General features: G+C 40.8%; 1 protein-coding gene across 5 annotated transcripts in view; it reads left to right on the top strand.

Annotated features, from left to right (window-relative positions):
• The window catches only part of ZNF827 (zinc finger protein 827), a 114,826-nt gene that overhangs the window by 20,243 nt on the left and 67,155 nt on the right, over positions 1 to 27,428 (top strand). For all 5 annotated transcript variants that reach the window (XR_005256655.1, XR_005256656.1, XM_038134467.1 and 2 more), the window contains 2 exons: positions 17,919 to 18,929; positions 23,237 to 23,409. Coding sequence is in view for 3 of the 5 variants with exons in the window: in XM_038134467.1 (XP_037990395.1) it covers positions 17,919 to 18,929; positions 23,237 to 23,409 (1,184 nt within the window). In the remaining 2 variants the exon portion in view is untranslated. The remainder of the gene's footprint in view (positions 1 to 17,918; positions 18,930 to 23,236; positions 23,410 to 27,428) is intronic.

The following is a 27,428-nucleotide window of genomic DNA, read 5'->3' as shown; positions in this document are numbered from 1 at the left end:
GGTCTAGATACCAAATATTTTTGAATGTCCAGTTTGAATGTCCTCTCTAAATCTGATAGCTTAGGAGCTAGCTCTATTCCTTGAAATTTCTCCTGCCTTTCAAGGGATTTCCTTGTTTGTTGCATAATTATACTGAGTATTGGAGTTCAAGTTAAGCCTAACACTAAGATAAGGCTGTTCCATTTTGCAGGTTAAGAATTCACACAGGGTCTGGTTAGGGTGATTTGGAATGACACAAAAGTCATGTTTCGGGTTTTCTTCTGAGAAACATTCAGTGAAGAGAGAAAAACTGGGCTGCATAAACAGTCCTTTTCCTCATTGTTTTCAGTACTTAGACAACAGGATTGGGAGCAGAGGGGAAAGAATGACTAGTGCTGATAGCACAGCAGACCAGGAGAAAGAAGGTTGCGTGTGAGACTGATGATTTAGTTGCTGTTTAGAATAAATCCCATTAAAAATTAAAGGGTTACCAAGTGGTAGCAGTCTTTTAATGAGTGGTATAATCAGCAGTTTCAGCAAATGAAATTAGGTTCCAAACATCTGCACTGTTTTTTTTTTTCTTTTATTTGGGGTGCTCTCACTAGGGTAGAAATAACATTTTTGAAGCAACTCAAAGCTGAGCTATGGTCCTCATCTCTTTGAGGACATGGGTTCTGCATGGCCCTACTCTAAGAATTCCCTTCCTCAAGGAGGGTTTGTAGTTCTGCTGGCCCTCATCTGGGGTTTGCAGCTTGGATGTGGTTTTCCTCTGTTGCAGGGCTTTCTATGCAAGTGCAAATAATTCTCTCCTGCATGGTCTCAAGTTTTATCTGAAAGTTTCTGAAAGGGAAAAGATTTGGCATAAGCTTGCTTTAAAGTTGCAACTTCTTATTTTGAAAGAATGTTTTGGACGTGTCCTGAATCTTGCTTGGTGCCTGTTAGATTGTGTATCAGGGCAAGTAACTTTTAGAAAAACACATTAAAAGAGCTGCTGGTTTTACTAAGTGTGTATTTAGTGTAATGAATAATCCCCAAGTGTGACTTTAATGAACACAAATTCTTTGCAAGCTTCTAGACTTCACTTTGATTTGTGTAGTAGGACAAATAATTACTCATCTCAAAAATTAAAATACGAACAGATCTTCCTCAACTAGATGATCATTATCTGGAGTGTAAAGTAAGGAACAGAGAGGGTGGCAGACAAGTGTATTTAGACAGCAGCTGGTGGTGTAGCTGTGTTTGTGTGCTTTCTTGAAGCACAGCCAGAGCCTCTCCCTTTATAACCTGTGTGCCAAATCTAGACCTGGCATCTAATGACTGAGGACCTATTTCTTTGTGTTTGGAGCAGAACTTCCTCTTATCTACCTCTCTGTTTCTGGCACTTTGAGCTGATGAGGAGCCCTTCTCAGACACCAGAGTAAGCATAACAGCCTAGAGCTGCTCCAATTTCTGCTGCCCCCAGGCTCTCACCCTGTTCCTCGTTCTGGAAAGGGAAGGCTGACATAATCCTTTTGTCAATTCTGCATTGCCAAAGGGAGTTCTTTGCACAGTAAATAACTCTGAAGGGAGCTCTTCTGCCCACCTTGAGGTACTTGAACATTGCCCATAAGACCTAAATATGCTTCATCATAATTGTTTATATTGTCTTCCTGCACAGTGCTGTGCCACACTGAGATAACAAAGCGAGCTCTAAATAAGCTGCCTTGTGTACAGGAGGCTGTTATCACAGCAGTGTGCCCAGGTTAATTAGCTCTACTACTTGTGGGTATATTCCAGTTGGCTCAGATATCCCCACATAGCACTGTGTTACTTAGTATGGACACACTCTCAGGAGAATCAAAGTTGTTGTCTTTGAAGGCTTTTACTGGCCTTCATAAAAGGTCTTGGTAAAGCCCACAGAGTTCTCAGCCAAGAAATGCACTTTGGAAAAATAAAATCAAATTCTACTACCACTGTTACACCTGTTTGTTTGTTCAGCAGAAAAAGCTGGGAATGGATTGGACATGAACATGAAACTTTCTCTTCACTTTTAGCTATTCTCCTTTATTGAAATTTTAGGTGGGTTTTTACACAGAATGTCAAAACACATTGCTATCACTTCTGCTGCATCTGTGCCCTAAGTAACCATATCAGTAGTTTCTTGTCCTGAGAGCTTGGCACAGAATCCTAACTTTCTTTAAAATAAGGTTTGAGGAATGTCCACTTCTAATTGAGTGCTTGCACATTGATTATGTGACCTCTGAATTAAGGTTGAAGGCTGAGGTGTAGTGCATAAAACCATGTGTCTGGGAATGAGCAGTGCCTATTCCACATGGTCTGCTGCTGTGTGCTCTCCTACCACTATGAGTAGCTTCCTAATCCTCTCCTATTTGGCTTTGCTTGTTAACCCCAAGCAATCCTCTCAGGGACAGAGAAAGCAGCTGTCTTTGGTAGCAAACACAGCACGACAAAACAAACACTTCTTGAAACTTCTCTTAGATACCTTACCATAATATCATCCTTGTGGGAGGAATTATAAACTCAGGGAATATAATTTGCCATGTTTTAATCTGACTTTGGGAGAGAGGAAAAGATGAAATTATAGGCAACTAGATTCCTGTGACAGGCACAGGAGGGCATAATTTCAGTACCTGAAATCTTAACTTTTTGTTTCTGAACCAGTTGGAAGGTTAATAAGAACAAAATGCCTTGGGTGAGTAATGGGGCAGAGTAAAATGGTAAATGAGGAGCCCATTATTTACCAGAAATCGAGCAGGAGAAGTTGTTTATAGCAAAAATAAACAGAAACTAGTTAAAACAAAAAGGGATTTTTGTTGAAGCAGGTGCTCTGATTGTTGTCACCTGCTGTGGTTGAATATTGCCATCCACACAGTTTGTGAGCTCCTCCCTTTGCTTTGTGACCCCTTGATAGGGGTTATGAGCACAGTAGGGATAATTACAGGCACTGTAGCACCTTGATCTGAGGCTTCCCATGTTCTGTTTATTGCCACCTGCATATTAAGATGACAGGGATTTCTAGTTGGCTTTGTTGTTTCTTTTACTTTGTTGATCCCTGGAACATCTTTAATAAATGTGTTCTAAAGCAACAATTTCATGTATTTTAAAAGTCCTTTCCCAAGAGTCAATGTTTTGAGTGCTTAATGTGCCTTTTTCTCCTTCTGTATGTTAGTAAAAGGGAAAGAAAATTCACAGTGTTTTTGTTGCTACCTTTCTGTCTTCAATATTTAGAATAATTTATGACGATTTCAGTGAGTTCCCTTAACATTATTTTTAAATTTGTACTTAATGTCAATTATCAGGAATGGGCCATCTCTGCAGCCTTCTTCTGATCTCCCTTGTAATGCTAGAGTGATGCAAATGTTATGGAAGTTGCGTTGGTCCCCACATGGGGATTCCTATTGCATGGGGATGTTTCTAGGAGAGGAATAATCCTATTATTTCATACATCTTCATATCACTGCAGCTTGGAATAGGCTGTGCATCAGAGATGGGAAGCGTTAGCGATGAAACCACAGCTGGAATGCATTCTGATCTACTTACTGCTTGTTAAGAGCCATTTCCAGCTGTTGCTGCTAAGCTGATCTCCAGGCTGAGGCTGGGTTAGAAAACACAAGGGACAACCTGAACTCATGCTGCGTTCCTCCTTTGCCACATACCCACATATCTCACAGGAGAGAATCTGGCCCTGCATGGAAATGGGGCAGAAGAGTTGGGATTATTGAATATGTAGTGGTAACTATTCTTCTGAATTTAGTGGAATGAACTGCTTTTGCCACAGGAATTGCTGGGAATTGAGATGTCTTATTCATGCTCAGAGAAGGAAATAATGAGCTAGCCAAAAAAGTCAAAGTAGGCATAAGTCAGGATGTATAACAGCACATCACCTTATCAAGATAGGCAAACATAACCAGTTCTTTGACAGTTTTTCAAACTCCAGTATGTCCTTTCTATGAAGAGCAGCCAGCCAGACACCTGCAGCAATAGAGAGACAGAGAGAGTATGTTCTTCTGCCTTCCCCAGAAGCTACCTGGGTTAACCTTGTGCCTGGAAGATGAAAACCTCCTTTCACAAGCAAGATTTTTTTCTCTTGCTATTTTTCTGGTGCTGTAAGCTGTAACTGTGTTCTTTAAACAGTTTTGGGTCCAGGAGCTCTAGATTGCAATGACAGAGCTGTTGTGGCATATGATCATTGTGGGAATGTTTGGAGGCTAAACAGGATAGTATATAGACATCAGATCTCTCTTTTTGAGTGCTTATTTGCTTGGGTTTTTTTCCTTTTGGCTCAACAGGAAGTTTTCTTTAGAGAATCTTCATACCTGTGGGCAGAGCTTCACACATGGCTTTTTTCAGCTTTAACCCTTGTATAGCAATAGAGCACCGATGAGATCTATTTTTCTTCTTTTTCTCTTTCTTCAAAAACACTTGTGGTGTAATCACTGCTTTTATTGCTGATAATTCTTCTGTTTTTCACCCTTTGCCAGTCAGTATTTATGATAAGCTTTCTATACCATCTGGAGAAGATTGGTCAGGAAAAGGTAGGAAAGTAGAGAAAGAAATAGCTATTTTTCATTTTGGCAATAGCAGTACTTTATCAGTGTCACACCCTGAGTGCTATTGGTGGTTTCAGAAGTTAATAGAAAGTTATTTGGAACTGGTTCAAGAGAAGATACAACATGCCTTTAAGCATTGGAGAGGAGAGGAGAAGTAAAGGTTGCCATTTGTACCATCCCTGACATTTTTGGCCTGTCTTAGGAAATTAGACAGTAGTTGTGGAGAAGGCAGATCAGAAGTACCATGTTCTTCTGTAGGACTTCTGATTACTTTTTTAGCCGAATGTCTCCTGAATTTCCATTTCCTGTGGTCTGGGAGTTGCTGCTTCAGGGCGACCCCCACATGTGTTAGAAAGTCTTTTTCCCAGCCCAGCTGTCCAAGAAGAAGTCAGAAGTCTACGGCTGTCGTTCTCAAGGTTGTTTATTAATTGTTATCTAAAACATTTTCTGTCTGGCCTGCTGCGATCTGTTCAGCAGGTCATCCAAAGGCACACTCTCCTCCCACAAGGCTGGTGCTATCTTTTATACTAAAAGCTACGTGTACTGTATTTACAATTCTGTTCCAATACCTATCACCTATGTTAGACAGTCAGCTTCTATTTTGAACCAATCTAAAAGTGCCAACATCACCCAAATCACGGAGGCTAGGAAGAAGAAGGACAAGGCCTGCCCTGATTCCTCCATCTTGGAGCCTCAGACCCCCATATACAAAGTCCTGAACCCCCGTGTACAAAATCCTAAAATTTTTCCCTTCGCACTGTGATCACTACCACTATGCTATCTAAACTTTTGTGACATGTAATTCTTCATACAGAGTTGGTAATTTGCTCCATGGGCAGAGATCAAAGCCCCATGTGTCTTTGGCTGCATGCCAGGGTTTCAGACCCTCCTGCCAGGGCCTCGGGCCATCCAGGGCACCCAGAGGGGTATCCTGGGTTCCGACACTGTGGTAGCAGTAGGACATCAGTGCCCTCAAAGATTACCTTGTGCATGAGAGACAAGGAAATTCTGTTTTCTCTACCTTTGTTGGTTATGTACAGTGCCTAGGAGTACAAGCCAGGGAGTTAACCTGCTGTCCTAGGCATATATGACCAAAAAAAATTAATTTCAGCCTAAATGACGGCCCGTTTTCTAGTTAGGTCCTGTAGGAAAGATACACATAGTAGTTTCTTGGGGAAGCTGAGCTAATCCAATGAGGTTGTGTATCTGTGGAGTAGTTGTCCCTCAGAGGAGCAGAGGTCAGTGGGGAAAAAGTTAGAATACATGCTTCTTTAGATGACTGGATGTGTTGTGGATGCTGCTGTGTGTTTTGCAGCTCTGCTGAAAACTTGTAACAGAGCTTTCCTCGAGTATCAGAGCTGTGCTGGGCTTACATCAGTCTGTCCCTCTACAAACCCTGGTCGCAGTTTGTCACCTCTCAATTTCAAAACTTGACTATGCCTTTGAAGAGATACAGGAAACCAGTTCTATTGCACAGTCCGATGTGTTTAATAACTTCTGTGTGTAGAGGAAGAAGGATGACACTTATAATTATTCTTTTGGTTTCAGCATCTGTGCATTAGCTATTTTCTGTTCTCCTGTTCTGGGAATCTCTTGCTATTACCAGTGAGAGAGGAGGTATGAAAAGGGAAATTTTACCTGAGACCATGTGCATCTACTTTGCCATAAGTTTAATATTCCATTTTTAACTCACTGGCAAGGACCATGGCCTGTAGATTTTCAACACTCTACTGCCACCTGTGAGAACTGGACTGTTCTTTAGATTCCCACCAGGGGCACTGCAGCAGCTCTGCCTTGAAGATGAAATCAATAATTGCAGTGTTTCAGTAGTGTTTGTTTGTCTTTACCTTTTTCTGTACATTCAAGATTTCTCTTTATTTTATAGACATGAGGGGAGTGCATGGCTTGGGGAAGAAGGTGATTTAGACCTCATAGGAGGAGTTGAGGAGACTGGGAACATCCTGCCCTGTGTTTGTGCTCTGCCAGGCAAGGAGTAGCGATGGAGAGACAGCAGCTCCTCTTGCTGTGGTCTTCAGGTGGACTGAGGCAGCTCTGAGGGTCCTACACAGAGCCAGAGTTCAAGTGGAACCAGCAGCCTCAAATAATGACAGCAAGGGAGCTTTATTTCTGGAGCTATCGCTTTGGTATTTAGAAACCTTTTTTAAACAAGCCTGTTGTAATCTTGTTTATAGTAATTAAGGATTTGCTGGTAATTTAAATAGTTGGTTTTGGCAACGTGCAGGTCATCTTCTTATAGGTATTGCTAATGTCAGGTTGAAAACATTTACACAAGAATAAAAGTCAAGGAAGCAGGTAATTGACTGATTTATCAACCTTAGCAGACAATTTTTTCTGATACGTTGTGATGGCTATGGTAAATTTACTCTGGATTGCTTAAGGGCACGATCCTATATGGTGTGTACAACACATGAGGGCAACTCCTTGGAATGAATGGGTGAAGGAGCAGGTAATCAGCCAGCCTGGTTTTGGTGCCTCAATTAGCCTTTTGGTCAATGGCTTGTCTCCTAGGAAAGTTGGGAATTGCTATGCACAGCTCAGAACATAAGTGATTTACAGCTTTTTTTGTGGAGATTTTAGATCAATTTTAGTCTTTCAGGTAATGTGAGAGCTTTTGTAAACTTATGGCCATTCCCAGGCCGTAATGCCAAGTTGCAGTTGTGATCAGGGAATTATTTATTTTCATTGCAAATTGTCTGTATGCAACAAAGCGATATGCTTGAACACTTTTTTCACTGCTTTTGCCAGCTGCATTGATGCCTGCAACTTCTCCTCTCCTTCCTTTCCACCTGTAAGGGTGATAAAAATCATGTTGCTGTGGTGACCCTGTCAGTTTTAGATGACAAGCCACATTAAAATGGGTCACAGCTATTGAGGGTCAATCAGCAGTGCAATAATCTGTAGCACAAATGGATCACTTTGTTCTTGGCTGCTCTAAGTTGCGAGGAATATTTGAGAATTCCCGTGCCTCCTTTTTTTACTGTTGGGGTTGTGAGTGCTGAAGTTCGCAGTGGATTTCAGTCAATGAAGATGCATTTTGTCACAGTAAAGAGTTGAGACAGCTGTCATTGTACCCAGGTCTGGGGAGGTGGCAGGTCAGGGGCAAGCCTTAATGAAGATGAATTGTTGGCTGATGAAGGCACTCAGTAAGAGCAGGCAGTTTACAGATGTAGCTCAAGACCAGAGAACACAGGTATGCAAAATATAGCAGCCTACCAATTTTATTCGTTACCAGGTTAAATGAAGATTAGAAAGCAAAGCTTTCCTGTGTTTTGTTTGGGTTTTTTGTTTGGTTTTTTTTGGGGGGCGTGGGGGGGGGGAGAGTGTAGTTTTGTTTTGTTTTTTGGCACCTAGAGGATTCAAAATGTGACCTAAGACACTGTAGAATTCATAATTACTTCAGCTTTGGTATGGAGGCTCCTGTGACCAATTACCGAACTACCAGAAAGCACGTAGCCATTTGGAAATGAGTAACTGAGCCTTTGCTTTGCAGCTAGACTATGTTTAAGATAAGGTAGTTTTGTGTTTCTGCTTAGAATTTCCTAATAGAGACACTTATTCTGTGTTTCACAAGCAACTTCTTAAAGAAGGTTTCATTAATGACCGGCCAAAGGATATAAAATCTTATTTATGGAGTTTGATGCTGTTGAAGGATGGTTTTAAAATATTATGGATTACTATATTGAATATTTGGCATTCATGTGATTCTCCCACAATAATTTGATCTAAAGTGGAAACTAAAATTCCTCCTTTAGGGACTTTTCTGTTTGTAGCCAGCTTTTGTAAATTGTTTGCTAGAATTGTTTGAGGTTTCATTTTCATTGAAGGTCCATGTTATGAAATTTTGGAATATTTTCCCTCCTTTATGAGGTAGGCTGACATGATAGGTCTTGTCTCTGTATGCTAAAGATAAGAGAAGTCTTGAGAATATTCTTTAGCGCTTCTTATTTTGGAGGTGCCAGCATCCCTATTATAATTTGGTAGTTGATATTTTCTCATTGCAGCAGCCTATTGAGTTAGACATCTATCTAGAGCAGAACAGATGAACAATCAAAGTAAATTTTGGCAAACTAGAAACAATTCTGAGGAGTTTTAAACCTTCTTTGTAACTAACAAAAGGTAGAATTTTTAATTGCTGTGCTGAACTTTATGTATAGGTGGCAAGTGTTCACTGATGTCCAGGGTACACTGCCATTCCAGGTGCAGGGAATCTCTCTGGATAGACGCGCATGTGAACCATTTGAAACACCACAGATTGTTAATACTGTTTCCCATTTCCAGCAGAGCTGTGGGAATAACAGTGGAACTCCTGTTCATACAGTGTTTCCTCTACTTTATAATAATCTATCAGAGTCTAAAACTGATATCATAGCTGGTTTTAAAAGACACAGGGAAGCCTGAAATTCCTGATAAGGAGCTTTAATCTGGCTCAGAAGTTGCTGCCTAAAAATGGTTTGGTTTTATAAAAAATGGTTTATCATCATCTCTGTTTACATCAGGAAGAAGAGGTGTATTCCTTTGATATGTTAATGTACTGACTCCAGGTTTTAGGTTGGCCGTATTCCTGTAGTGTATAAGTCAGTCTGATCAGTATCTTGTGCTCTCTGAAACATGAGCCCAGCCTCAACTACAGATTATTATAGGATGCTTGTAAGGGCCTGTGGAAGAAACTTTTAGTAAGTCTGGCTGTGGTATTTTGCTCAGCCTTCATAAAACTGTTGCAAGCACATTGGTAACATAAAATAGGTTTTGCAAGGAACATGATTCTCTATTGTTTTACTGACACTTCTTGTGTTTTATGAACCTGTCTTGGGGCTACTAGGCAGCCTTTGCAGCATAAGCTGACCTCAGAAATATTTGTTTCTTCTGAAAACCTCCATCATAAAAATCAACTGTCTTTGTATACCTTCTCTCCAGTTATTCTGTGTGTTGATCACAGAACCACAGAATGGGTCAGGTTGGAGTGGTCCACGGTGGGTCATCTGTTCCAACCTCCCTGCCCAAGCAGGGTCATCCCAGAGCACATGGCACAGGATTGTGTCCAGTTGGTTCTTGAATATGTCCAGCAGGGGAGACTCCACAGCCTCTCTGGGCTATCAGTTCCAGTGTGTGGTCACTGCACAGTAAAGAATTTCTTCCTTATATTCAGGTGAAACTTCCTGTGCATCAATTTCTTCTGTTGCCTCTTGTCCTATTGCCCAGCACCACTGAGCAGAGCCTGGTCCATCCTCTTGACCCCCTCTCCTTTGGATACTTTTATACACTGATGGTCCCTTCTCAGTTGTCCCTACTCAAGTCTGAATGGGCCTAAGTTTCTTAGCCAGTTCTCATAAGAACAATGCTCCAGTCCCTTAAATGTCTTTGTAGCTGGGCTGGAGCCCCACATCTCTCTTTGTATTGAGGAGCCCAGAACTGAACACAGCCTTCCAGACATGCCTCACCAGGGCTGAGTAGGGAAGTCAGGATCACCTCCCTGGTGATCAAGTTGGATCAAGTCAGCTAATGGCAGCTTTTTGTGCAGGCTGTTATTCTGTGGCGCACCTCTTGAGAGATGATCTTCAAAAGCATTCCCCTCCTCTAAGGCTGTGTGTATTTTGTTCTGTTTCACATGCACACCTCAAGTTCTTCAGCTCACTGGGCCTGAAATATTGGCAAAATCCATCTAGAATTAACTGATTCTAAATTATAGTAAGCAAATATCATGCATATATAGTAAGCAAATATCAAATATCATAATATTATTATACATGTGTACTATTTACATGTAATGTTATTATTGATTACTTTATAAGACATATTGCTCTGCCCTCCTACTTTCATGGTTGCTGATTACTGTACCTCACTGTTAAGATGTTATTTCTAGGTCTTTAGAACTCCTCTCAGAGAGATGCTGCCTACCAGCAGCGTCCTCTTAGAGAAGAGGGTTTTTTTAAGTAGGATCAGAGTATATGGGGGCCAAGCCAGCTACAGATGTCCCAGATTAGGCTTCTGAAGAAGTCTACATGATATTGACTGCTGTGGCCATCCTGTCTGCACAGGCCAGCTCTTCCCTGAGAGATGTGGTATGTTGTGGAGGTTTGGGTTGGGAGAGGGAATCCTCAATTGGTTTTTCACCGACAAGTCATGATGTACTTTGTTCCCCGCAAGACTAGAGGAGATAGGTGGCTCGGATTGTTGATTCCACCTATTTTCTCATTCCTGTCTCCTTTGCATCATTTTTTTGTTGATTTCTTGACAGAGTGAGTAGTTTTCTGGCAAATTAGTGAGTTGCAATTGGCTCATGAAGCAGTCAAACAACAGAGCAAGTCTAAGGGAGAGCACAGGACCACTACTTCTGTTGGTCTTGAGCTTTTGTCACCTCACTGCATTGTAAGGTGATGCCTGTTTCTTTGTAGCTTTAAACATCTGTATCCCAGTGGAAGTAACCCTCCTCAAACACTAATCCCACAGCTACTCACTATAACCTCCTGCCTAGAACAGAGGAATAGCTAATCTTTCTTGGAGGCAAGATGTCAAACATCCATCATTCTAGGAGTTCTCTTTTGAACTTGCTTTTGGGGGAGGTCAGACTTGTCTTTGTAAGGTCCTATCTTGTGGTCTGCCAACCAGCCCATAGAACCTTCAACAAGTAGTGACAGCTCTTCTCAGGAGAAAAACTACGTGTTTCTGTCCCCTCCCATGGATACTTGCTAGCAAAAGAGGATCTTTTTGGCAGCTGGTGAAACACGCTTGACACAATTATTCTGGGGCTTGTAGCTGAAAATAGAAGGCTGCTGCCTCCGTTTCCCATCTACCACAACTTCTCTCTCCTCTGAGGGACAGGAAATAAAGGCAGTTTTATGTTGTCTGTGACAAGCTTCTCCCTGATTTCCTTTTTCCTTGGGAGAGTCCATCACACCTGGATTCTGCCTTTGAGAGGAAACTGAGATATTGTACCTGCATTTTGATAATCTATGGCTGTCTAGAAGTTTGCAAACCCGAATGTGCCCAATATTACAATATTTGGGCACACTCAGTTTTTTATGTGTATAGGCAAAGCATATTGAAGAGTTCTAGTTACTGCAAAATAACTAACATTCTGTAATCTTTTTTGGCTCTGAGTCCTTTTTCAAAAAAGCAGTACTAGAGAAATTGTTAGGTGAATATTCTGGGGTTTTCTTGTATGTTGATTTTTTCAAAGTCACTTTAAGTTAGGGATAAAAGTAGGGAATGTATGCCCTGTCTTTAAAAGCTGTGCCTTCCTTTTCCCCTTTCCTCCTTCCCTCCAGTTAGGAAAATCATTATCTTGGAAGATGTGGAGATGAAATACAGAGTCCTACCTAGGGCTTCTTTCCCTGTCTAATTGTGTGAGTATTTTCACATAACCTAAACACAGGGGAGAAGGACAGAACAGAAGAGCTGTGGCTTTTTGGCAGATCCTTCTTGCAGCTGTGCTGCTCTCTTTAGGTCAGCCTGCAGTGGAGAAATTTGGTTCAAGCACCGGCAACACTACTAAACCATTTTGTGAAGAGGTCAAGAGTTGAATAATCATCCCGTTGATAAGGAGCGAGCCAGAAATTCCATTCAAAGAGGATGGTGACTTCCTGTGCTGCTAACCTATTATAGGTCATAGAAATCATGAAGGGAAAATGGGGGACCAAGGCCACTCCAGCACATGACTATTTATGCAACTGTGACTTTTAAGTCTTATTTGCTGCTGTAGATATATTAAAAGGAGTTAAGGCAGGCTTTTGTGTTTTTATTAAAATCATGATTTTCTAGCTAGTATCCCCTATGAGAAAATCAACACAGCTGCTGCTCTGGATATACAGCCTCATCAGATGCTTTTTAGAGGTGGAAATTGTGTGGTGTGGGTGAGCAGTGAGCCCCACTTCTTGAAGGTAGTTTTACAGCGCACTGATCTGCATGGTTTGGTGAGTGTGGGAACCCATAAAAGTTGTTCAGCCCAAAGATATTACATTCACTTTTTTTTTTAAATTTAATTTGAAATACTTAAAAATCAGCCTGAATGCCAAAAGGATAGTTAGGCAGACAGCTAGACTGTGCAATTTATGTAGGATACCACAGAAAAGACTTTCCAGATCTGACTGTCATTTTTGGGTCTGTGCCTCCTGATTTCTGTAGTACCTGACTGTGAAATAAGCAAGGGCTTATGTGAAGCTGACACTCAGAGAAAAAGTGAATTACAAAGTGATGTGATATTAGCAAGTGGTCTCTTGCAATTATTCTTTACCCCTGCTAAAGTGATGCACTTGCACAGTTTACCTAGTTCACCTGAAGATATCCATTGTATTTGGTCTTTAGCTCCTTCATTCTTTTCTCCTCCATATTATCTGGTCTGCAGAGGTAAGATGGGGACAAGGGGAGTCTGTACTGATCTTGAATTAACAGCCACCACGTGATGGGAAAACATGTCTTGTTTGGATATGGTGGTGATGACAAATCATGATGGAACCTGGGTTACAGCAGGAGAGGGTATCCTGAACTGGACTGCCAGGACAGCGAATTCTGGCCTGTGGCCTGATTCCCTAGTCCTCCTTTGAGGGTTCTAAGAAAACAATCAGGAAGGACTAGAACAAGAGAACCCATCCTGGAGGCTGGATATGAGCATTCCAGTTCACTACCTTGTCCATGACTGGTTAAAAGCCTTTACAGTTATCCTTGCCTTTTAGTTGTTGACTGTTTCTTCTCTTCGCTCATTCCACTTTTCTTGCTGTCACTGATAAAAGTCACCCAAGGCTAAATCCTAGCTTGCTCAGGTATTGTCTCTGCCTTATTTTTGACGCATCTGCCTATTTACTTGGCCTTAAAGTGATTGCTCAACCGAGCCAGTCAGTGTTTCCGCAGCACTCCTCTTGGATGGCTTCCTGCTTCATTTAAGTTTAATGCGTTCTTTTAAATTCTTTAGGTATCTTTGCAGAGCTCCTCAGTTCCCTAGTGTAAAGCTATCACTTAATCCCAGCTCTTTCAGTTGGCCTAGGTACAGGGTTCAGTGTAAAATAATCTAAAGGATGGTTTATGGTAGGTGCTAGAGATGATAGAGTTGTAGGGGCAGGAAATTAAGAAGATGATCTGGGTGTCAAATGGACAACAAATATAATTGTAACTTTATTAGATTGGTGCAAACTTGAATGATCATATCAAATTCTTATGCAAATCAGGGTAATTGATATCAAGATAATAAAGATGAGGTTTGGCTCTCCTATATCTTTAAATCATGGTTCTGTAGGTTCCCAGTTTTTCTTTGAAATTTAAGTGCTGAAAAAAGGGCAATTTTGATTAATTTATCTCCTGAGCAATTTTCCTGTATGCATTTCTTTGAAATTATTTTACTTCTATCTACTTTTGCATTGGCTTTAATTTTCATTCTGTAATCCCATCATTACAATTTCCGTATGTCTCCTATCACTGCAGCATATGGATTTCTATATTGAAATCTGTAATTTACTCGTTTTCAGTGAATGATTAAAGTAGAATTTTAGCATCCTGCTTAGCATGAAAAATCATTCTCTGGAGTGGGTTCCTTAGCTGTAGCCTCTTCTCAGATAATTTCTAGTGTTTCAAATGGTGTTCTTTCCATCATGTTTTCGCTGTCCATGTCTGTTGCTCAGTAACATAACTTTGAGACTCTTCCCTTTCCTGGAGATCCAACTCACTACATTGATATTTCTTCCCTCCAAGTCCTACAAAGCAAAGCTGTGGATCATCTCACACTTGTCGCTTTCTGGAATGGCATGTGTACATTGCAATGGGTACAGTTAAAGTTTCCAGCATTTGAACTGAGTGACTCAGTGTATAAACCAACAAACATGTTTGCCTTTTTCAGTTTTCAGATATAAGTAGTTTGAGCAAGTTAATATTTACATTTCTATTGGTACCAGGGTCAGATTCTAATCAGCACTCTAAATAAAAGGGCAGATGGTCACAAAGTGAAATAACACACTTTGGGATCAATAAGATTTGTCTGTCAAACTGATCTTTTGAAGAGGAAAATGAACTTCTCTGTATGTGAAAGCAAGCAGATGAGTTGGTGAGCAAGGGAAACTGGCACTTCTTCAAACACTGCTTTCTGCACACATTTGTGGCTTTGCCAGAGATGGATACATGGGCTACAGCAGTGGCAGCAGTCACCCAGCAGTACTTTGGTGCCTTTTGTCATTGCTGACAAGAGTGGAAAATATTTTTTTGAGGCTCCCGGGTGGTGTGCAATGTGATAGTCCCAAAACATGCAGGCTGTCTGTAATTCCCAACTGGCTTCTAATGGCAAAGGGCTTGAGTAGCAGTTCCTGGTTCCGAATCACTCTGGAAATCAGGAAGAAGCAGTTATGACAGGTCTTGACTTCTGAATCATGATGAGAATGGTTCCGTACCTGTGTTGTGAGAGAAGGGAAAAACATGTCATGCAGATTTCTGCCACAGATGTGAAATACAGCTGAAGGTTGGGTCCTGTTTCAGACAAACCTGGTTGAGGTGACCCATGAACCCCCTGGGTTCTGAGGGAAGCTTTTGTATAATTTGAAATCATAAAGCAGTTGTTGGGTGTGCTCAAGCTTGTTCAGACTCACAGGCTCACAAGTCAATGTGAATTAAAATTCTGCCCTGAAGGCCTTGAAAGGCAACTTTGCTTAGCAATGAAATTGCCAGGCTTCACTGTTCTGCTTCTAAACCAATTCACTGGTGTTTAAAGGGAGGCTTGACTGAGCTCGTGATAAGACACTGATGCTGGCTTTTTCAGCATTAACCTTACAGCCTTCAAATACAGCGGGCTTGATGCTGCAGCAACTGGGAATTACTGAGAAGAGGAAAATTAGAATAGTGTCAGCAGTTAGAGGTCTGATTTCTAGCTACAGAAAGAAACTGCCCTGGTGGGGAAAAAAAAAAAAGGTACCCTGCTGGCTTTTGGGATAGTGAGACTGGAGAGAAAATTTTCCTTTTATTATAGAAACTGCATGGAGCTTTGAGAGGCCTTGAGTGGTCACAGGTAGATTAGCAACAGGAGAGGGAGCTCTCAGTGTGTTACCTAAAGAGGAGGGAAATCCTGAGCTTGGGAACAAGCCTTTAAATGAAGAAGCCTGCTCTCCTGCTGCTCCCTGTCAATAACATGGTGGTGGCTGCCCTTTTGTATAGGCAAGACCAATGGGCAATGTGCATGTCTGGAAAAAGAAAGAAATTGAGGTACACAGCAAGGAACAGAGAAGTTTGTGGGTTTAGTAAGCTGTAGATTTCCCTAAAACAAGAGTCTACTTCTTCTTAGGTCCTTTTACACTTAAACATCACAGTCTGAGGCATATTTGAGTGGCTTTCTGCGTGAAGGGAAACGCATCCTTATGAATGGATGGGAAGTACATCCATCCCTATGAATGGATGGGAAGTACAGAGACAGAGAGAGTAGGGTTTGCAGGGGAGAGGAGAGATTGTTTCAACAGACAGATGAGTGGTAGGAAGCAGGCTAGCTCTAGCTCCAGAGCTGTGTAGTGGTGTCAGCTCCAGGCTATGTCCCAGAGGATGTGCCCTGCACTTGGTGTATGAGTTCAGACAAAGTGCCAGTAAGATGCTTTTTTGGCTTCCAAACTTTTTTGCATCTGGGAGGAGTGAATGGATCTCTCATGTGAGTGCACCCAGCTGTACAGACATGCTCAAGTTACTTTTTTAGTGTTCATGGGGTGAAGAGGGAATACATTCAGTTCTCTTTTAACCTACATAAGTGCTGGTTCAACTGATTAGCATCTCTTTTACTTGAATGTGCATGGCTCTTGGCCTTTATGCACATGTTATTGCTGAGCCTGTGTTGTTAACTTTGACAATACCAAAATAATTCTAGCTAAGAGCTTGGATGTTTGTTTGGCTTTTGCTTGTTTTGAAAAGGGAATATGCTGACCCTCTTCTGCTTGAATTACAAACCTAAGGTAACTGAGTTTATTGCCAGCTTCTAAAATACTGGTGATGTTTTTCCAAAGGGTTTTGAATAAAAGAAACTTTTTGTGAGAGGCTGTGCCTCATAATCTATATAACATAAAAAAACTCCACAGACTTTGCTTTCAGAGTGTACATTTGTATCTCTATACTTATAATACATTTGTCTGAGGTTTTCCTCCTTAAATTCTTTGGATCAAAGAAATAATAGAAATCTAAGTTTTATTCATTAACTTTTCTCCAAATTTTGTAATTTGCTGGAATTAAGTTGGGAATCTGGGAATAATACATGATCATAGACACAATGCATATCATGCAGGCTTATTTCCAGAATGCCAGTGGAGGGTTATATTAAATACTTTTGTCTTGCTGTAGTGTGATTACAAAGATACTTGTGCAGCTTGGGACATTGTGTCTAAAAGCAAGAAGTGTAAGATGTATCTGGCAAGAGGAGATAATATGAATTTAATTCTAGCATTGCTGTTCTTTACTGTGTTCTGATTGGGCAGGAAGATCTGCCAAAAAAAATAAAAGTGTGGGTCACATCTGTATGACTTTGAATACCTATCAGGAAGAGGAGCAATTCAGGGTCACAGTGCTTTAAACACTGCCAGGTCTCAGGAGAGACTCAGGTGTTTTGCAGTTACCAGGAAGGAGAAAATGTAACTTAACTACAGTGGAACCAACACTTTTCCTTTTTTTTTTTTTTTTTTTTTTTTTTTTTTTTTTTTTTTTTTTTTTCAGCTAAACTAAGTTCAGTTTTGGGTGATCTTTAAAACTTTATTAAACAGTGGCAAATAAATAAGAACAACTAGAGTCTGTATATGATAACACTGTGTGTATGATAGTCCTTTCCCAAGTAGTTGGAGAGATAAGAGCTTTAGTCTGCATTCATGTGTTAGTCATTGCAGCTCTTCAGGAATGAATTGTGAATTATTACTACAAATTTATTTTATTTTATTTTAGATAGGGGTCACTGCAGGATTGGTCTGAGATTTGAGTAGCTACACACCTGGTCTGCCTGCCTTTGGAGGCACACACCTGTGCTGCCTGTACAAATACAGAAATATCCAGTAATTTCTGATCTCTTAAATCCCTGCCTTATACCAGGGAGTTCATAATATTTGGCAGGATGTACAGACTATGCCAATAAAGAATTGTTTGCAATATATGAATATATATTATGTTTATATGTATTGTTGCAGTTTTAGCTGCTTTAGTTATGCAGACTGAAAGATGACAGGTTTGTCATCATTTTGTCTTCGAAGAAAGTCTTATTCATTTTGAAAAGCTTTTTTTTCTGGTCACTGAATCCAGGCTGATTCCAAGCTCATGCACTTTAGGGGGGTGTGCTAGGGGACTATTCAGGAGGGTCATGCAGAGGTCAGGCATGCTTCATGCTAAGAAACTGCTTTACACAGATTTGGGAATAATGCTGTTGTTCATGGTTCCACACAGATGGTACCAGACAGGAAGAAGTGGAAGGTGAGCTCAGCGAAGAAGAACGCTGGTTTGGGAATTCTTCAGAAACTCCTTCAGAAGCATCATATGGAGAAGTCCAGGAGAACTTTAAGTTGTCTCTTGAGGACAGAATTCAAGAGCAGTCCACCTCCCCTGATACCTCTTTGGGAAGTGCAACGCCGAGCAGCAACACAGTGGAGCTGGGATCCATTGAAAATGAGGCACTAAGAGACACACTACAGAGCAAGGAGCACCTTTCTCCAGATGTGTCCTCTCTGGGTGAAGAGGAACCTCCTGGTCCAAACAAGCCACTGAGCAGTAACCTGAGGCGGCTCCTAGAGGCTGGCTCCCTCAAACTGGATGCTGCTGTTACAGTCAATGGCAGAGTCGAGTCCCCTGCAAATCTTGGCTCAAACATCTCCTTCTCTCCACCTGCTCACCATGCCCAGCAGCTAAGTGTGCTTGCCAGAAAGCTTGCTGAGAAACAGGAACAAAGTGACCAATACAATGCAGGCAGTCACTTTATATGGAATCAAGGTAAGTGGTTGCCAAACTCAACCACCACCTGTGGTTTGTCCCCTGATTCAGCTATCCTGAAGCTGAAAGCTGCAGCCAATGCCGTTCTGCAGGACAAATCTTTTTCCAGGACTGAGGACACGATACGATTCGAATCCTTTTCCTCGCCTTTTAGCTCTCAGTCAGCCAGCTCCACGTTAGCAGCTTTATCTAAGAAAGTGAGCGAGAGAAGCATGACTCCTGGGCAGGAGCACCCACCTCCAGCCAGCTCTTTCCTTTCCCTGGCTTCCATGACCTCTTCAGCTGCCCTTCTCAAGGAGGTTGCTGCAAGGGCTGCAGGCACCCTCCTGGCTGAGAAGAAGAAGTCACTGGTTCCTGAGGATCCTCTGCAGCTTTCAGAGATGAAACAAGAGAAAGCAACTCCACCACAGTCTTTAGAATTACTGTTACTACCAGTCCCGAAGGGAAGAGCATCCAAACCCACTAGTACAGGTATGGATACAATTTGAACCACTGAGTAGAATGTATTTGTTTTGCTATAGGCTTATATAACATCTCTTCAGTGTGTCTGGATTTGGCTTGATTCTGTGTCTTATGAAAATAAGAAATAGATATTTTAGGTGAACAATAGAAAAGCTTTTTGAAGTACCACTTTGAGACCAAGCTGTCACAAATGTTTCCCTATTTTAAAGGTGTGAGTGTACAGTTCGGTACATTTTTTTTCCCCTTTTATTCCATTCAATAGTATTTTCCTCTCTTACCAAGTTTAGAATGTGTCCACAAAAATATTTAATGGAGAAGATCAAAGAATCCCTGTAAGGGAGCTCACAGTATCAGTGAGCATGTACAAAACAAGTGCTTTTGAAATATTGGACAAGGGAGAATTCTCCCTCCTGCTGTCTTTGTCACAAATGGACTTTTGTGTAATCGCTTACTATCCTGTCCTAATTTACCGGAGTATATTATTGTGTTGCCACTTTTCATTAAAAATTTTTTACAATCCTTTGTTGTTAACAAAAAAAAAAAAATCCAACTAAACTGCATTTCTATAATTTGCTCAACAAGAACCATTTTACACATCTGACTTTCCTACATCAGTTCCAGCTGTTGACAGCCAAGGAATCAGGGTTATGGGGAAGAAGAAGAAACTGTCTGGGTAACAAAAGCTTTAAAGAGCTGGCACGCCATGCAGGGGAATTTAAATGATCCATCTTCAAAATAAGGAAAAATAATTTCTTTCATCTCTTTCTATAAAAAGTTCACATCACGGATTCAAATTTCTGGTGGAACATATGGCTTCAGGTGTCATCAGTGTTCTGCTGCAGAGGAAAAGGCAGCATGGCAGGTATCTTCATGAGATGCACAAAGTGGTTTAGTATATTCCAGCTTTATGAGGCTGAGATTTATCAGGAATACTAGCCTGGCTGCACAGGTGTAGCCAGCCAGTGTACAGATATGAAGCCTGACATGCATCTTTTGTAATTGCCCTGCTGTTTTTCTGCCCTAACCTCTTTGTTTAAGGGTATCCTGAGGCCCAGTCTGTCCCTGTGCAGCTCTTGGTCAGCACTCTTAGCTTAGAAGCTATTGGATGGACAGCAATGCTCATCCCTCCCTTGGAAGAGGAGGAAGAGGGATGCAATGAGTAACAGCCAGTACCAGTTTTTGCTCTGTATTATACATGTGTTCTGTAAATGCTTAACTGCTGTGTTTTGCCAAGGCAATTAAAGAGGCAGACTATTCTTGGCATGGGCCTGGCCTAAGGTTTTCATTAGTTTAGATTGAGTCCTTCTTGGAGTAACGTAAGCTAAAAGCTGAAGATGTACATTTGCCATGAAAATAAATGTTATATATTCCTGATTCCTTTTGCTCAGAGAACCTTATGGCACTAAAATATTTTTTAAAAACAAAAAAAAAAAAAAGAAAGAAAAAAAGGCATTATAGAAAATTATATAATGCTTTGTCTTGTTGTGTCCGTCTGGTTGTTCCTTGAGACTTTTTTTGTCTTGTTCCCAGAGAGAAGTATCATTTCCCAGTAGGTATAGCTTTGAGAGGTCTATTTCCCCACACTCATACATTGAACTTTTACACTGATGAGTTTTCTTTGCTGTTACGAATCTGATTCACTTCCCCACCAGCAACATGTAGCTTTGGTTATGAGATTAATACTCAGTGCGATTAATTAGATGTAAGTAAGGAGCAGCAAGGATGGAGGCTATTTAAAGAGGAGTAAGTTAATAACGAGAGCATGCCTGCTGCTCTTTTGTCCACCACGTTGAGCTATTTGCTCAGAATTATTTCAGGCAAGAAGCTGGAGCCATGGCTTATCAGAGTGTAGTTGCCTCTGAAATGGCATGTCAGGTTTGGTCAACCTAATAATGACCTGCATGCTTATTATAGTAAATCGGTACAGAGGAGATTAACTTTTCTATCAATCTGTTACTATTGCCAGTTTTATAAACTGCTTACACATTTGGGATGAAGTTGGAAAGGAAGCCTGAGATATCTGTTAAGTTCTGATTGTTTTGAAAGAGTGTGGATGACAGACCTTTCTTTTGCTGACTGAATACTTATTTGGTGTAACCTAATGTAATGCCTGTGATGCTTGTAATTTTGTTCCCAAAACTTCTTTGGGTAGCGCTGGCTGATTCTCTCCTCACTGGAGTACTATTGTGATATAAAATGGACATCAATATAAATGAAGGAAAGCTGAAACCCCCAATTTTATTCTGAGCTTCATGCAGTATAGAGCTAACATGGTTCAGCTCTGGAGCACACTGGCACAATTCCTGAGTAACACTAATTGTCACTGTTATTGTTGAGGTCATATGCATTCATCCCACCTGTTTGCATATTTTGTAATGTGCTGGATCACAGTTGATTCATCTTGATTGCAGATTTATTTTTAAGGGGGTCAAAACCAGGTGATATCTTGTTACACATTTCTCTTCTGAGTGATAACCAGAGGCTGAAGAAAAGATGTGATAGAAGGAAAGACCTGATAGGTAAAAAAGCCACCCATGTATTTTTTCTGTGGTTTGTCTCTCTCCTGCCTTTTGTGAAGAAAAAAGTAAAAATATTTTAAAACAAACATAAGCAGTTATGACATTGGTTTTGGCCTATTCTTTAGAGAGGCAGAGAGGGGAACAATTTGATATTTTAAGTGTGATAGAATATTTTACAAGGAGAATTTCTGAACTTGCAATAGTACATGCTTTGACATTGTGTCCCTTTCTGTACTTACATAACAGCTGCCTAATCAGTTGAATTACAGTGGGTTTGTTTCCTACTTAATTGTAAGAATTGTATTTTGGGACGAGACAGATCTTTCTGGAGGTTTTTATCACTTAGTTCCTCATCAAGGGAATTTGATGTTTGCTAGATTCTTATTAGTGATAGTAATCAGATTAAATAGTCTGAGAGAATTTTTGAATAGCAAGATGCATATTGCTGAGCTCCGGATATTTGAAAACACTCTTGTCTTTTACAGTGAGGAAAAGGACATCCAGTTCCACTGTAATAGTAGGCCTTCCTTTATAATAATGAGAGGAAATTGTTGTGAGAGGTTGGATGGATGGAGGGTTACTTGTGCAAAGTCAGCAGCAAGGAATTTCTCTCTCCTTCAACCTTGTGATGGTTCTGCACTTGGAAGTCTAACCATATTTTCCTGATCAGTGCCACCAAATCCTTTTTTTTAGGTGAATTGGGCAGTAAAGCAGAGTGCAGACATTTAGGAAGGCAGTAGATTTAAAGCCCTGGCAATTAGAGGAGCAGAAGGAAACCTATGACCTGAAGACCTTTGATGGCTGATGCTGCAGCAGTATCTGCTTGAACCATAACTAAACAATTTCAGCAGCAGGACTTCCAAAGTCTTTCAGTTCTGGTATTAAATATATCTGCCATGCAATACCACCATGCTTTTCAGTTAAGGTGTGGATTCTTCCATGCTTTATATCCTGCTTCCTTGCTGGCTAACCATCACGTGTGGAAATTGATCATTTTTTAACAGTTATGCATATTTTCCATACTCTGCTACAACCAGCCTTTGATAGGAAATGAGGCCGAAAAGTGATGATTATGAGAGGCATTGATCTCGGTGCAGTTCAATTATAAGGAACATTAGGACCAGGTGAGAGAGAGTAGCATCCTCTACTGATTAGTGAAAGGAAGTTTGGAGCATTAACCTTTATAAATTATGGTGACCTTTCTCAGAGGGATAATAACTAGATCCAAGGGAAAAGGTATATGCAGGGGAGAATGGAAACTTCTGGTACCTGTTGTTTTTAGTAGTTATGATAGTTTATGAAAATCCTTTTGTCAGGATTTTCGTCTCCTGAGAAGCTGAGAGGGCCTCAGGAACAAATGTAAACAAGTTACTATCTGCTGCTGTGGAATGCAGCAAGTGCTTCCTTGATTGGTCAATGTGAGGTGTTTCTACTTAGTGACCAATCCAGGGGGCAGCTGGGTGAGACTCTCTGGGAGTCACAAGCCTTTGTTATTCATTCCTTTCTATTCCTGTCTCGCCTTCTGATACATTTTTCTCTCTGTTCTTTTAGTATAGTTTTAGTGTGATCTTTTTAATATAATATATATCATAATATAATAAACCAGCCTTCGGGAACATGAAATCAAGATTTCTCCTTCCCTTCACCCCTTGTCCTGGCTGCCCTGAGAAAACCACAGTTATTTAACCGATGTCTCTTGACAGATGAAACTTGAGAAATGGTATCTTGAGTATGTTTACTGGGGGAAGGTATTTGACAAGTGGCTGTAAAGGATCCTCTCTTTTTCTTCCTGCTAAGCCTCAGAAGAAGAAGGGGGAAAACCATTCCAGTGTCCCATCTGTGGTTTGGTTATCAAGAGGAAGAGTTACTGGAAACGGCACATGGTGATTCACACAGGTTTGAAGAGCCATCAGTGCCCACTCTGTCCTTTCCGCTGTGCACGCAAGGACAATCTCAAATCACACATGAAGGTAAGGGAAATCTTTACTGACAATCAAAGTACTCAAATCATCAGTCAAAAACTGATAGTATAACAAAGCTATTTTGTTTGCATTTGCAAGAACAAAATTTCCCTAGTTGTAGTACAAATGATGCCTGTACTTAAGTAAAGAGGCCATAAAAAGAAAGAAATAACTTTCATTCCATTGCTTGCCTTTCCGTTTTATGCAGTGTGGAAACTGCCTTGGGTTATGTCAGTTGGGTACAGCACAAGCTGTCTGTGACTGATTCAGTTCCAGACCTGGAAGCACCAGAAGCTGGGATGTTGGTTGGGATGTGACACCATACAATTCTATCACTGCTACTCCCAGGATGGCAGTGCATGATAACAACCCTGCATGCCAGTGTCTCACTGTAAGTGGGCAAACCAACTTGGCCAGCTCTAGCAGGGATCTCTCCATCACTTTCTACAGACAGGCCTGCAGTTTTAACTTTTTTCTTGCTGTAGCTTTTAACTTCAGGCATTTCAAAAGTGAATCATCCAAACCAAAATGAATGACAGATCATATTGTAATATTTTGTTTTCATGTTTAAAGTGTGTTTTTAACACAGCCTAAGTTTTGGGCTCAAGCTGAAAATGACCTTCTGAAGGAAGCAACATCTGTGTTGATGCAGCAAAATAGAAAAATGTGAAGAAACTGATTGTCTGCTTAGCTGAAGTACTATGTGGTTGCAACACAAAGTGCTGAGTCTTGCAAGCTGTAGAATATTCTTGAGGATGTTAAAATGGTACCTGTCCTCTTAGCCCTTTGATTGATTAGCTGAAGTGAAAACATTTCCTTGTTAATGCAATTAAATTTTATGATAATAGAAAAATGTTTTATTATAGTTACAATTTTGTCTGTTTTAGATGAATGTGTGTAACAGGGTATAAGACTGGTGTGAAGGGGGACAGAAATGCCTGTTCAGGTTTCATATATGCTATTGCAGAATCTGAGCTTACTGGAAAAGCGTATGGCCTTGCTTACACTCAAGAAGCTGTTCCCTTCTGTGTAAATTTTTCAGATTCCTCTTGTCACAACATCAGATCTTGCTATGGTTTAAGTTGTTGCTAGGTCTTAAATCATCCCCCTATAGTCTCATCCCTTAACACTTCTACTGTAGATCAGTGCACTATTCCCAGGCATCCTCAGTGTATCATGCTAATCCTTATCAAGTAAGCTTAGTGCTTATGGTTCTCTCTTTTAGGACTTGCTGTTCCATGTTGACTAGAGGGCACAGATGGCCAACCAAAGCAGAGGATGAATAGATAGGATGGGAACACAGCATGGAAAGAAAGTGTGGGGTTTTTGTTTGTTTTCAGCTGTTGACAAACTGCACAGGAGTGTGCATCACCTAGAAGCTTCCTACTCCCTGGCAAAGACCTGTTGTTGTCTCCTGCTTTGTAAAGGACACCCCTATTGTTCCCTGCAGAAATATTGTTCTCTGCATTTTTTGCCTTAATGGAAAAAAATGTTGTTTGAAGGTTGAGGATCTATCCCTTCCTTTTTGGCATGATGATTTCTGCAGTGGTCACTGCAGTGGTAGGATGTTGGACAAAATCAGGGACTTTTTCACTCTCTCTGTGTATTCTCAAAGTGATGGCTTCCTGAGGCCCTTGTGCTTTTTTCTGCTCCCTTTCCAGCATTAATGCTTTCATTAACTGAGCCTGCATCTGCTCAAAACATACTTCCTTGTACAATCATGTAGCAGGTAGTGTTAATTGTTTGGTAATATTGTGATTATGACTGGGTAATGCTCAGTTAGAAACCAAACCCCTGAGGTCAGAGTCAGGCCTGCTTGACTCAATGTAAGAGAGCACAGCCACCTTCAGCCTTACTATGGAGGCCTGATCTGAAGTTTCCTCCATCACTGCAGTCCAGTCATAAAGGTCATGATGGACTTGGGCATCTTTGCTGGCAGACCTGTCCTTATTTGTAGTGAAAGCAATTTTCTTACAAAACCAGGTGGTTTGCATTTGTTTTTTGGTCTTACAGATAGATGCAAAGAATCACAAGCACAACAATCTGAGAGGTAATATTTTACCTTAGTTTCAAACAGTTTAGTACACTTTTCTTAACTGACTAAGCTATTAATAAAATTATTTTCTATCACATCAAAACTGAAGCAGGTGAATGAGGAAGGGGCATGTTAGTCTTGAGTCCAAAAGTGTCAGATATAATTTGAATACCTTTCAGTGGAAGTATAAATTGATAACAAGATTAAAAATAAAAGAAATACCAGATTTCTTTTCTCATTAGAAACAGTGCTGCCTTTAAATCTATATGTATATGATATTATAAAAACTGGAACATATATAAGCCAACAGCATTCAAAATGGACTGAATACACACGAGAAATGGTACAGTACAGCTGGGAGCTACTTAGGATTCAGTGTTCTGGTTATGCCAGCTGGGTGTGTTGGTTTTCTTATTGTGTTAGTATACTCTGAGAGCTACCTGGCCTTGTCTCCTTTCTGGCAGGCAGCCCACGAAGGTAGAGCTGCTTCTGCTTCTCCACCCATTTCTCCCCATGTGTCAGCTGTGGCTACAGGTGAAGACAGATTTTTCAAACCCAAAAAGGCCGCTCAGAACTAAGGTACTGGGCTGGTGTTTGTCGTTCATTACAAGCCAGCTTTTATTCCAGGATGCTCTAACAAAACAAGTTTTTTTTTCCAGGGGTAGGTAAATCACCTTAAAATCTTTGTTTATGGTGCTTTTTGGTTTTCAGGTTTTTTTTTTTTTCCTCTGTTGGTAAAGGAAAACAGGCAACATGTGTTTTGTTCAGCTGCAGTCCTCAAAATCTGATTTTGCTTTTGCATCCTCCTAGGCAACATAGCCATGAGCATGAACCACCTTATTATTTTTTTTTTTTCTAGGTTCTTGTAGGCATTCTCCACTGAAACTGGTTATTTGGAGATTTCATTTCCATGAGTGGTCTGTGTATGTCCATATGGGTCTTCCTTACTGTGTCTTTAGGCTAATGACCCATAACTGTATAATATATATACACTGTGTAATTTTATGGTAATTGTAACGTGTCCAAGTGACTGATCCACAACATTGGCAACATTTTTGGTGTCCTGTCCCCTGCTATGGAGAAAATCTTTAACAGAGAGCAGGAATGATTCCAGCCCTGACCCATATTCAGATCTGCATGTGCTACCCACCACATGGGTGAAGCTTTCTTCCACTAAGGGCACTTTGCCAGGGCCAGCTCACAACTGGAGGCGAGGAAATGAAAGGAACAAGAAGGGAAACAGAAGGAAAATTTCCACACAGACACACAACAAACAAGGGGGGCTGAGTAGCCTGCCTTTTAAGGCACAGAGTGTTAACTATAATTGTTATATTGTGTTTAGATTCCATAATGATAGGCACCTTATAAAAATCCTAAAATAGGTGCAGTACAGAATTATATTAGTTGGGTTTTTTTTGGAGCTATATTGTAGTGCATGCATAACCACAGGTTTGGGCTCTTATTCCCAATAATCTGGGGGGAGCTGATTCTGGTATCACAACATGGTTTCCAGGGATGCTGAGCACTGAGCTGAAAATGAAACTGGACAAAATGAATGGGTAACTGAGGGAGGTGTCTCGTCCAAGCAGGCAGCAAGTATTATTCTTGAGTCGTTCTCTCTGTTTTTCAAAATATATGTTCAGTTGGAACATGTTTTCTTCTTCAGACAGTATCTTATGTACTTCTTCTGCAGAAAGCAATGGAAAGTTTTGGTGTAATTCAGCAAGATGTAGTCAGGCTTTTCTGCTTTTCCTGGTAGGGATTACATTTTCCTCAGAGCAATACCACAAGCATCAGTCAGACTTTGGCCAATTGGTGCCTTTGGATCATGCATATATCTTCCTCAGCAATTGGTGGACAGATAGGCTATGAGATCATACAGATATGTTCCAAGAAAGCAACAGGATATTAGCTGAGCACTTGGAAGGGGTAGTGAGGAAGAGGAGCATATGGCCAAAAACAATATCTATAAATGTTCCTTGTGCTGCTATAT

This window comes from Motacilla alba, chromosome 4, assembly GCF_015832195.1.
Source record: "Motacilla alba alba isolate MOTALB_02 chromosome 4, Motacilla_alba_V1.0_pri, whole genome shotgun sequence".
In the NCBI taxonomy this organism is placed as follows: Eukaryota; Metazoa; Chordata; class Aves; order Passeriformes; family Motacillidae; genus Motacilla; species Motacilla alba.
The sequence above is the reverse complement of the archived record's forward strand: the minus strand, read 5'-3'. Positions and strand labels throughout refer to the sequence as shown.